Source organism: Geotrypetes seraphini, chromosome 17 (assembly GCF_902459505.1).
Source record: "Geotrypetes seraphini chromosome 17, aGeoSer1.1, whole genome shotgun sequence".
In the NCBI taxonomy this organism is placed as follows: domain Eukaryota; kingdom Metazoa; phylum Chordata; class Amphibia; order Gymnophiona; family Dermophiidae; genus Geotrypetes; species Geotrypetes seraphini.
The window spans coordinates 30960657-30973477 of NC_047100.1; the positions used below are offsets into that span (position 1 = coordinate 30960657).

General features: G+C 45.1%; 1 protein-coding gene across 2 annotated transcripts in view; it reads left to right on the forward strand.

The window, feature by feature from the left end:
* The window catches only part of RAF1 (Raf-1 proto-oncogene, serine/threonine kinase), a 126881-nt gene that overhangs the window by 89323 nt on the left and 24737 nt on the right, over positions 1-12821 (forward strand). For both annotated transcript variants that reach the window (XM_033925984.1, XM_033925986.1), the window contains one exon: positions 891-1067. In XM_033925984.1, the coding sequence (XP_033781875.1) occupies positions 891-1067 (177 nt within the window). The remainder of the gene's footprint in view (positions 1-890; positions 1068-12821) is intronic.

Below are 12821 nucleotides of genomic sequence, written 5' to 3' on the forward strand. Positions count from 1 at the left end.
TATATTTACTTCCTCAGGATCGGGGAAGACTACATTTACTGAGAACTGTTACCACTATTGCTGCTCTTTACAATCTGCCGCCATGGCGCCATCTCTTGCCCAACATGGCCACATTTCGCCAGCTGGCTGTGTCAGGGGCAATGAAATACCATTTGGTGATGAAATTCAGTTTCTACCAAAACTGGTCAGAGCAGTACCGTCTGTCTGGGATAGTTTGTATCATTGAAATACATTTAACTTCTATTCAGTTCAAGTTAATTCAAAGATAGTAACAAAAAGCTTGCACTTAATCATCGATTCAACCAAATAGACCCACTGCCAACATGGCCAATGCTTTGCATTCTTCTTCGGGGAAGTGGTCTGTTGTAATACATTTTTGTTGTGATTTATGAATTGACTTGAACAGAACTGAAGTTTTGAAGACGGGAAATATTTATATAAATTGAATTTTTTAACACAAGAAAGGGAAAAATATGAAATTTTGGACTGATGGCAATTTAAGGCGAGTAACTAGCTGTAAATATGAGCTGCTTGTTTGAAAGTGTAAGGTTGGTTCTAGTTACATTGTTTAAATAAGGAAATTGGACAGTTGATGGAACATAACCAACTATTTTTGTGAATTGCCTGCACTTGTAGGGATATCCCTCAAAGCTTTTTTTTTTTTAAGGCAGCCAATAAGGTACCCATTGGTAAAAAAAGGATAGTTGTTTTCAGATCACCTTGATAACTGTAGATGTTCTTCAGAAAAATAGAAGTTCATCAGACCTAGCAAACTGAGCAGCTTTGTATATGAACTGATTAAAAGTGAAGTTGTAAGGAATTGTGTAATGCACATTTTACTTTAAATTAATGCTGTATTAATACATTTCCCCTCAATTCTTTATCGATAGAAAAACTCGGCATGTCAACATATTGTTATTTATGGGCTACATGACAAAAGATAACTTGGCTATTGTCACCCAGTGGTGTGAGGGAAGTAGCCTTTATAAACATTTACATGTGCAAGAGACCAAGTTCCAGATGTTCCAGCTGATTGACATTGCCAGGCAAACAGCACAAGGAATGGAGTAAGTACCATAGCCCAAAGCAAATAGGGAGAACTCCCAGAGAGTACAAAAACTGCTGAAAAATGCATAGAAAGTATGATGTAAGCAAATTAAACCTGTTTTAGTATTCACTAAAGTTGTGGTTGAAATCCTCAGGTTTCTAAAATCAGGTAAATAAGACTAAAACACTGATGGTTCCAGCCTGGTCTGTGCAGTGGACCTATTATGAAACTAAGGTTGTGAGTGCCTTGAGAGTGTTTCTGCCTCATTTACCCTCACCACCTAGGGAGCAATTTGATAGCTGGGCATCACTATTTAGGCGACCACTTTTTTTGGGCTGTGAGCCTTTTCTAGAACAGTACGTGTATGCTTAACATAGAATGCTAGCTTCAGTTAGCTTAAATTTAGGTGCTAACACGTGCCAGGCCTGTGGTTGGTGGAAATGTTAGCATCTGAGTGTGATATCTTTGTAATTAACAAGTACAGTGGTACCTTGATTTACAAGCATAATTCGTTCCAGAAGCATGCTCGTAATCCAAATTACTCGTACGTCAAAGCAAAGTTCCCCACAGAAAAAAAATGGCAACGCTGACAATTTGTTCCACAACCCAAAAGGTGCTAAAGAACTGGGAAGAAGTGGTGAGGGGTGGCCCAGGGCTGTGTACCTGTCAGGTGCTGGATGCTACAGTTTGTAGGTGGCCAGCCGCCCACAACCATCGGGGTCCCTGTACAGCTGCAGGCAGCGCCGCTTCAAGGAGATACCTCTTCCGTCCACCAGCCAGCCTTCCGCACCACATTGGAGAACCCCTGAGCCCACGTAGCTGAACGCCATCCCACATGTGCGTTACGTATAAACACGCACAACGTCGATGATCGATGTACGTGATTATACATAACGCACATGTGGGACAGCGTTCGGCTACGTGGGCTCAGGGGTTCTCCAATGTGGTGCGGAAGGATGGCTGGTGGACGGAAGAGGCATCTATCTCCTTGAAGTGGTGCTGCCTGCAGCTGTAAGTGCTCGTTAATTGGGGCGGCACTTGGTTTGCGAGACAAAAGTTTGCTGAGTATTTTGCTCATCTTGCAAAACACTTGCAAATTGTGTTGCTCGCAAACCGAACTTTGATTGTATAATGTTCCATAAATTGTGCAAATGTCAGCTCCACCCATGCCCTCATCTTACTAAGCCATTTTAGCTTATAATTATAGCTTTGTTATGCTACTGTCACTTATGTGCCCAAATGTACAGTTAAATTTATTGACTACTAGCATTTACACACCTAAGTATGCAACGTGTTAAAGAATGAGGGCGCCAGCAACTAGACTTTTGATCTACATTAGCCGAGTTGCAGAGGGAATCATCGCTTGTAACACCTGGCTAAGAGACTATTACTACAATGGCCTCACTGTATTGGGAGATGGAACTGGAGATTCTTTATATTTTGGCTTTTATATGAAAACATTCAGCACTCAGAATTAGTAAACTAGTTACATTGGTTAAGTTATACTATCAGCCATTCTAAAAGATTTTAATGCTTCATTTCTAGAGTGTGTATATTCTTTTAGGAGAGAGGACAAACGAGGCTTAATTGTTTAAAATTTATCACCTGTATTCTCCTGGAAATTAGTTTATGATATTTGAGGAGGGAAATCCTTGTGCTCTGAAAGAAAAACAGTCTGCTGTTTGAATAATTACATCTAGAGAATGACATGGGGATGAGTAGCTGCAGTACATACAAAGTTAAAAAAAAAAAAAAAATATATATATATATATATATTTTTTTTTTACCACAGATGTGTGAGCAAAACTTTTTACCATCCCACTGGCTCAAACCTGGAGCCAGCCGATCCCTACACAGGCCTGCTTGTGTCCTTTCAGTCTGCTGGGTTCCTTCTTGAGATGTAACTTCCTGTCTTAGCAAGCATGCCTGTGTGGGAAGTGGCAGGGAGAGAAGGCAGTGTGGTGTTGGGAGGGCAAGAGGCAGGCGCTTGACCCGGGGGAGCCAGTTGGAGAAGCAGAGACATGCTACACCCAGTGGGGAGGGAAGGCAATGTAAAGCAGAGAGGAATTGGAGGGAAGAACTGGTGCTGGAGGGATGGGAAGAGAGGTACTGGACCCATTGGGGAGACTGGAGAGAAGGAGGAGAGAGGCTGACTGGAACTGGAGGGAAAGGAGAGAGGCTGACTGAACTAGAGGAAAAGGAGAGATATATGCTGGACCCATGAAATGGGAGGTGGGGAGGATTGGAACTGAAGTGAAGGGAAAGAGTTGCAGGACTCACTGGAGGGATAAAAGAGATGTGCTGGATCCAAGGGACAGGGTGGATGGAACTGAAGTAAAGAGAATTGCTGGACCTGTAAAAGGGGGGGACTGAAGCTGGAGGGAAGGGGAAGAGGTGTTGCATCTGTGGGAGGGGGTCTGCTGAAGGGAAGGTAGAGAGGTGCTGGACCTTTGGGGGGAGGCTGAAGGGGAGAGATGCTGTACTAAGTGGATGAAGGAAGAGGAAGTGAAATACTGAACACACAGCAGAGGGAGACGCACTCAAGGAGGTATATAGAAACAGGAGAAATAATGGGGAGGAGAGTAGAGATAGGGACACAGAGATGGTGCATGGAGAAAGACAAGTTTGATATGGGAGAGATGCTGGACTTTGAGCATAGAGGAAACCGAGGAGTGATGCTGAACCCATGGGGAGGGCTTAGGGATGTAACCGCATATTTCCTCGCCTCCTCTCGTTGATAAACATTTCTGTCCTACTTTTCTTTCATATGATAAGCCATTTTCAATTGCTTCAGAGTCTTTTCTAGTTCTCTTGTATTCTTTAATCTAAGACTGTTACCAGCTTTATCTGCTTGCTGTGTTGCCTGCCTGTTCTGAAGCAGCTCCTTCAAGAGTAGCAGAGAAAAATTAGTCGGTCTACTCTGAACCCCATCTTTTTGTTCTAGTTCATGTTGCCATTTTTTTGTCAGACACCAGCTAAATTATTGAATCTGGCAGACATTTTTAATTTGTTAATCTGGTACTGAAAGTATATAAATACGGATATTATGATCTAATTCTGTAAAGGTCATCTTGGAAATTTTCCGGTTTAAGAAACAGAAGTAAGCAGCATCAAAGGCAGAAATCCAGTTACTGAACTGTGAGGGTGAAGAGAGCGAGTGGGGATTGCCTAACTGGGAAGTCAAGGTTAAAATCTTACCGATATGCCTTGTGACCTTGGTCAAGCCATTGAGCCTTCATTGCTCCAAATGCAAACTTGGATTGTAAGCGCTCTGGGGACAGGGGTGAATGTAATGGACCATGAACCAAATTAAAAAAACCCAAACAAACTGGTTTGATCACTGTATTTTGGAGGCTGTGTGGCAGAAACCTAAGAGGAAGGTTTGTCGGTGGTGAACATAAAACCAGTTATCCCAGGACAAGCAGGCAGCATATTCTTGACTGATGGGTGACGGCACCGACGGAGCCCCGGTACGGACAATTTTAGAGTGATTGCACTCTAAGAACTTGGAAAGTTCTAGTAGGCTGCACCGCGCACGCGCGAGTGCCTTCCCGCCCGACAGAGGCGCGCGGTCCCCAGTTTCTTAGTTTCCGCGGAGCTAAGAAGACGCATCTTTCAACGGCTGTTGAAAATTTTTTCTCAAACGCCTTCCCGCTCGCGTAAACTTTTTTTGGAGTTATTCCCTTCTTATTTTTTTTCTTAAAAAAAAAAAAAGAATTTTCTTTTCTTCTTCTTTTTTCGGGTTCGCCCCGGCGGGGCCTGCTGCCACCATCGAGGCCTCGGCCTTCGATTTGGCAGAAGCCGTTTTCACGTTCATGCCCCCCCAACCCGGTTTTAAGAAGTGCCAGCGGTGCGCAAGGCCCATTTCCCTCACTGACCCACACAACTGGTGCTTACAGTGCCTGGGTCCTGACCATCGGGCGTCAACCTGCACCCGCTGTGCCACTCTAAAAAAGAGAACTTTAAAAAACCGCCAGATCCAACAGCGACTTTTGTTTGGTACCGAGATGTCGGATTCGGCGGCACCGGTCCCGACTTCGGCCCCGGTGCAGTCGGCACCTACCTCATCGACGCCGCGCGACACCGCATCCCTCAGGTAAGCCGGCTAAGAAGCCTTCCCCGCTGGAGCGCCCTCCGGTCTCAGTGGCAGCGAGTCCAATCCTGCCGACCTCGAGGCGTCCACGGAAGCGCTCCGCTCCGATTGAGGTGAGCCCCTCGACCTCGGGTTCCTTTTCGGAGTGTAGAGCGGCACCAAAGGTACCGCAGAAGAAAAAAGCGGTACCGGTGCCTTCGCTGGACGAGCGAATTGCTGCCGTCCTGCAAGTGCAGCTCAAGGAGCAATTACAACAGCTCCTTCCTGCTCTTTTGACTCCGAGCCTTCCAGTCCCGGTCCGGTCTGAGCCACCAGTACCGGCAGTGGAGCAACCTCTTTTATCGGTATCCACTTTGTTGGTACCGGTACATACGGCTTCATCAACATCCATGCCGATCTTAGCGCCGGAACCGAGATCCTTACACCAGGCCGTACAGATTTCGGCACCGGCACACCCCATAACATCTCCCAGTACCGTCTCTCAGAGATCTGGTAAGTCGACTCACAAGACTCGACACCTGGAACCCTCCACACCGGAGTCACGGGACCGGAGCTTTCAAGTGAGGGACTCTGATCTGTGGGGTGATTCAGAGGAGCCTTTCCTCTCTGAGGGAGAGTGTTCGTCAGGGGACGAGGATCCTTCTGGTTTAGATCCATCCTCCAAACCTGATGCAACTTCTTTCACTTCATTTCTTAAAGAGATGTGTGAATCTCTCTCTATTCCCTTGGAGGCTGAGTCTAAAAAATCCAAGGCATTTCTCGATGCACTGGACTTTGACCAGCCTCCAAGGGAATTCCTAAAATTACCTCTCCATGATATCTTGCGAGAAACTTTCTACAAAAATCTGGAGACGCCCTTGACCATTCCAGGAGCTCCTCGAAAACTGGACTCCCTATATAAGGTCATACCTATTCCAGGTTTTGACAAACCGCAACTCCCTCATGAATCTTTATTAGTGGAGTCCACTTTAAAGAAATCTACGGGGGCTAGTGTGTACGCCTCTGTCCCTCCTGGCAGAGAAGGTAAAGCCATGGATAAGTTTGGCAAGAGGTTATATCAGAATGCGATGCTTGCTAATAGATCAGGGAACTATGCTTTCCATTTTTCTTTCTACCTGAAGCATCTCATTCAAACTTTGTCATCTTTTGAAAAATACCTCCCTGACCGTAAAAGATCTGCCTTTCGCCAAACTTCTTCATCGCTCTTACAACTTCGTAAGTTCATGGTCAGATCGATCTATGACACCTTTGAGCTGACCTCTCGAGCCACGGCTATGTCGGTGGCCATGCGTCGACTGGCCTGGCTCAGAGTTACAGAACTTGATGTCAATCATCAGGATCGACTGGCTAATGCACCTTGCCTGGGGGATGAGCTGTTTGGAGAATCCATGGACTCCACTACCCAAAAGCTTTCGGCTCATGAGACTAGGTGGGATACTTTCCTCAAAACAAAAAAGAAGACCCCACCTACCAGGCCCTTTCGTCAGCAATCGGCATACCAACGTCGATTTGTGGCTCGTCCTTTGCCACAGGCACCTCAACAACCCAGGCGTCAGAGGCAAAACAATAGACCAACTCAGCAGCAGCAACAGGTAAAGCCTCCTCCTCCACAAAAATCCTCACAACCCTTTTGACTTGGTTCTCCAGGACATAGCCAGTATCCCTCCATCTGTCCATCTTCCACTGCCTATAGGAGGACGCCTCACTCATTTTATAAGCCGTTGGGAAACCATCACCTCGGATCAGTGGGTCCTTAACATCATCCGCCACGGCTACTCTCTCAACTTTCAGACTCTTCCTGCCCAAAGTCTACCAAAAGAGTCTGCTTTGAACACTCCTCAGTCTTCCCTCCTTCTTCAAGAGGTTCAATCCCTCCTCCTTCTGAACGCCATAGAGGAAGTTCCTCTAGATCAAAAGGGGCAGGGATTCTACTCACGTTATTTTTTAGTTCCCAAAAAAACAGGAGATCTCAGACCCATTTTAGATCTTCGCGATCTCAACAAATGTTTGGTCAAAGAAAAATTCAGAATGCTTTCTCTGGCCACTCTTTACCCTCTCCTCAATCAAGGCGACTGGCTGTGTTCCCTCGATCTCAAAGAAGCATACACTCATATACCGGTCCATCTGGCCTCCAGACAGTACCTACGCTTCATGATCAATCGTTGTCATTACCAGTACAAGGTTCTACCCTTCGGTCTTGCCTCCTCTCCAAGAGTGTTTACCAAATGTCTGATTGTGGTAGCTGCCTTTCTACGTTCCCACCACCTTCAGGTGTTTCCTTACCTGGACGATTGGTTGATAAAGACCAATTCATCTCAGACAGTACTCCTGGCCACCAACCAAACCATCCTGTTTCTACAACTTTTGGGGTTCGAGATCAATCTACCCAAGTCTCATCTCATCCCCTCTCAGAGACTTCAGTTCATTGGAGCGGTGCTGGACAGTCCTCATGAGAGCGTTCCTACCGTCCAACCGTCTTCAAACGCTTCAATTTCTATGTCAGCAGGTGCTTCCACAACGTTCCATCTCAGCCAAGCAAATGATGATACTTTTGGGTCACATGGCCTCCACAGTTCATGTCACACCCTTCGCACGTCTTCACCTGCGCACTCCTCAATGGACCCTAGCTACCCAGTGGTCTCAAGCGATGGATCCTTGCTCACGTCACATATTTGTGACATCATCTCTTCGTCAGTCTCTACAATGGTGGTTGATATCCTCAAATCTCTCCAGGGGTCTTCTCTTCCATCTACCTCCTCATCAACTTATCACCACCGACGCCTCCCCTTACGCTTGGGGAGCTCACTTGAACGAGTTCCAAACTCAAGGACTTTGGACAGCTCAGGAACGGAAGCATCACATCAGTTTCCTGGAACTCAGAGCGATGTTTTATGCCCTCAAGGCCTTCCAACATCTTCTCTTTCCTCAAGTCCTCCTGCTGTGCACAGACAATCAAGTTGCAATGTACTACATCAACAAGCAGGGTGGGACAGGCTCTCGCCTCTTGTGCCAGGAAGCCCAGAAGATCTGGACTTGGGCCATAGATCATCATCTATTCCTGAAAGCTATCTACATTCAGGGAGAGCAGAATTCCTTAGCGGACAAGCTCAGCAGAATTCTCCAGCCTCACGAGTGGGCACTCGATCCTTTCACTCTGCAGTCCATCTTCGCTCAATGGGGCACTCCTCAGATAGACCTCTTTGCAGCTCCTCACAATCACCAGCTGCCCCTATTCTGCTCCAGACTCTACTCTCCTCACCATCTAGCAGCGGATGCATTTCTCCTTGATTGGTCCAATCTGTTCCTGTACGCTTTCCCTCCTCTGCCTCTCATGTTAAGAACCTTGTTCAAGCTCAAGAGGGAACTAGCCACCATGATTCTGATTGCCCCGAGGTGGCCCAAGCAACATTGGTTCTCCCTTCTACTTCAACTCAGTTCCAGGGAACCTTTTCTTCTTCCACTGTTTCCTTCTCTGCTTACACAGCATCAGGAGACCCTTCTACATCCCAACCTCCAGTCTCTGCACCTGACAGCTTGGTATCTCTCGGGCTGACTTCTCATGATACTCTTTTGTCTCAACCCGTTCGTTCCATTCTAGCTGCCTCCAGGAAACCAGCCACTTTGCAATGTTACCATCAGAAGTGGACACGATTTTCTTCCTGGTGCCTTCTTCATCATCTTGATCCCACTTCCCTGGCAGTGGAGATGTTGTTGGATTATCTGCTTTCTTTGTCTGACTCTGGCCTTAAGTCTACTTCCATCAGAGTCCACCTCAGTGCTATTGCTGCTTTTCATGAGCCGGTTCATGGAAAACTTCTCTCAGCTCATCCCCTGGTGTCCAGGTTCATGCGGGGTCTTTTCAATGTGAAACCACCTCTTAAAGCCCCTCCTGTAATCTGGGATCTCAATGTGGTTCTTTCCGCCTTAATGAAGCCTCCATTTGAACCTTTGGCTACCTCTCCTTTCAAGTTTCTCACTTGGAAAGTACTTTTCCTTATTGCTCTTACCTCTGCCAGGAGGGTCAGTGAGCTACATGCACTAGTTGCAGATCCACCTTTTACGGTCTTTCATCATGACAAGGTGGTTCTGCGTACACATCCAAAGTTTCTCCCTAAGGTTGTCTCTGAATTCCATCTCAACCAATCCATTATTCTGCCTGTCTTCTTTCCGAAACCTCACTCTCATTCTGGAGAACAGGCTCTACATACTTTGGACTGTAAGTGGGCTCTAGCTTACTATTTAGAACGTACTAAGCCCCACAGATCAGCTCCCCAACTCTTTCTGTCCTTTGATCCGAATAAATTGGGACGTCCTGTTTCTAAACGTACGTTGTCTAATTGGCTGGCAGCGTGCATTTCATTCTGTTATGCTCAGACAGGACTGACACTGGAATGTTCTGTCACGGCCCATAGAGTTCGAGCTATGGCAGCATCTGTAGCTTTCCTCCGTTCCATGCCTATTGAGGAAATCTGCAAGGCTGCTACTTGGTCCTCAGTTCATACTTTTACATCTCACTGTTGTCTGGATGCTTTCTCCAGACGGGATGGACACTTCGGCCAATCTGTTTTGCAAAATTTGTTTTCCTAATGGCCAACCTTCCCTCCATCCCTCTTTTTGTTAGCTTGGAGGTCACCCATCAGTCAAGAATATGCTGCCTGCTTGTCCTGGGTTAAAGCACAGTTACTTACCGTAACAGGTGTTATCCAGGGACAGCAGGCAGATATTCTTGCGTCCCACCCACCTCCCCGGGTTGGCTTCTTAGCTGGCTTATCCTAACTGGGGACCGCACGCCTCTGTCGGGCGGGAAGGCGTGTGCGGTGCGGCCTACTAGAACTTTCCAAGTTCTTAGAGTGCAATCACTCTAAAATTGTCCGTACCGGGGCTCCGTCGGTGCCGTCACCCATCAGTCAAGAATATCTGCCTGCTGTCCCTGGATAACACCTGTTACGGTAAGTAACTGTGCTTTACCAGATTACAGAGAATGGTCAACTGACCACTAAACTTCAAAAGTAGTATTGTTGCTCAGAGTTCATATCTCAGTAATTTAAAAACAAAACAAAAAAAAAGAGACACTTTACCAATAATTTGCTGTAAACTGTCTTATAGCATTGTTAAGAAGTGTTGAAAGAAGACCAAAGTTGTTGACTAGAGATACTTGGCTAACATCCCTTGAAAATCATTGGTTTTATTTAGTCATTTTCCTAAGCATGCTTGATTTGGACTTTTGAATAACACTTTTTAATCTAGACAGATGTGTGTTTTTTCACTTCCTTTTGGGTTCTGAATACCTCTCTTACAAATGACCTGTGCTGAATAAACCAAAATCCCAATTGTAGATGAAAACAGAATTAGAATTGTTCCTAAAGGTTCAAGCTTGCTCTCGCCAGTACTTGGCTCTTTTCCTTTCCCTAAGACTTATGTCATCACCTATTTCATGCGGCCAAACCATGCTTATTGTGATGGGCCATGTAGGGATGACCCAGAATAGATATTTAATGTTCTTGGTTTATAAAAACAACACAGGAGGTGTCTGTGGTCATCCTCCAACTGCCACCTTAGCTGCTGCTTCAAACGCCTTACGTCTTTCACTAGGTCAAGAGACTTCTTAATATTCTTCTGACTTATTTTTGCCAAGCAGGATGTTTGCTAATTAGGAGGTAAATGTCAGCTTACTCTGCCTGTAAATGTTTCCTGGTTTACAGTTGCCAGCAGTCGGGTTTTACTGATGTGCAAAGCCATGTGAATTTATTCCATACTTAGCTGGATATATTAAGAAAAGGTTGAAAAAATTAAAAGAAAGGAAAACTGCATTACATATGAGATGCAACAAGGCCACTGCAAGAATATTAGGCAAAGTAACAAATCTTCATTCTTGCAAAATCCCCCCCAACACTACTGCCGCTATATATACCTGGAAATCTGGTGTAGGGCCTCTGAACCCCCTGCTAATGCAGATACAGTATGTGGGGGTTCAGAGACCTCACCCTGACTTTTATGTCCCTTTCCACATGGTAGTGGTGGTAATGCTAGAGGGTTGGGAGGGTATAGCAAGCGAGGTTGGCATGGAGCTAAGGCTGCCACTCTAGATCACTGCCAGTTTCACCTGAAAAGTTCCTGGCCCAACCAAGAAGGGAATATGGTTCAATCAATGCTCTGAACCAATGTCAAACAGAGAATTTTGTTTCTGCAAATTGGCACACAGTGAAATAACTGTTCAGCTTCAGTGGCAAAATCACACTTAGAATTTGGAAAGTTGGTTGGTTGAGCTGAGAACTTTTCAGCGCCCCCTCGTAATAATAGTGTTATGTTTATTATCATTTGTTATCCCGCATCACCATATTACAGACCTCAGCGGTTTACATTCTAAATTATTTCCAATTCCAACTCTCCGACTCCACCAGACGAATGAGCAGAACCGTGAAACTAGATGGGAGCAGGCAGAAAGCTCCCCCGACCGCTAGACCGGAGCCAACGGTCAAAACCATCTCAATTTCTGAGGAGCTATTCACTCCAGGGCCCAAAAAGAAACAGGCCAAAAGTGAAAACGAATCAACATAAAATATTGAGAAAAAAATAACCTAAGCAGGGGTGAGCAAGATAGCACAGCCGATGACCTAACTGGCCGCCATCTTGCTCACAGCACACATCATTCTTTTGTGTTATGTCCTTACTTTTTGAGTCACCATCTTCAAATACGATGTTTTCATATGCAATGACTTTTTCATACTCCTGTTCTGGAACCTTTAAATCCTTTAGTGCTAGCCATGTTATGTAAGTTCTTTATAACATATTTAGGTAAAATATACTTAAGTTGTTTACTGTTTGAGTTTTTGTATATGTTCTGGAAGATGGCAGTTTGTGTGCTTTTTTCATGATTGTAATTGTGATTTGTACAATATTAGATGGTTTCAAAAACTTTACTTACCTATTGCAATTTGTGCTTTATTACTTCATGTTATGTACTTCCATTTTGTTTATAAATTGAACATCCTTTTTGCATGCCATATCTAAAGGTAATTCAGTTTTTAAAATGACCAGACTGAGTTCTTTGCAAACCTAAAGCAGACCTGCAAAGCTATTCTGTATTTTAAAGTATAGCATGCAGTGATGTGAGGGTTGGTGTTCTTCAGCAAAAGGGGATTCCCATCCATTTTATTACTGGAAAGCAGAGCGATGACATCACATCCATTAGAAAAGTGTTCTCAGGGCAGGATGCCAGGACTGGCAATAAATCTGCCAGAGTTGTTTTCTGTAGATGGAAGAAAAGAAAGATATGTGGTCCCCCAACTGATCCTCTTTTCTGTACACCAGACCAGCACTTTGAGTGCAATTTGTTCCTGTTCATGCTTTGCCCAGTCCAATCCTGGATATATTAGGAGAACATGATCTTCCTTCTCGTACAAAATATCAGTCAAAATGATGAAATGTTTGATTTGATTGTATTCTGAGAATGAACTTTAGTTCCTTCCATCTTTCTTCTACTGGACATTTTAATAGTCAGATCCAGCGGACACAGCCTGAGTGGTACTGGCATTGTTCTTTTAGCATGGAGGCAGAGGTTAGATTAATTGGGGGTGAATTTGAAAGAAGAGAAAGGGGTTTAGGATTGTGAAGGAGCTGGATGAACTGGTGTTTGAAAGAAGGGTTAGGGGCATAGGGTGTATGTGTGTGTATACTTGA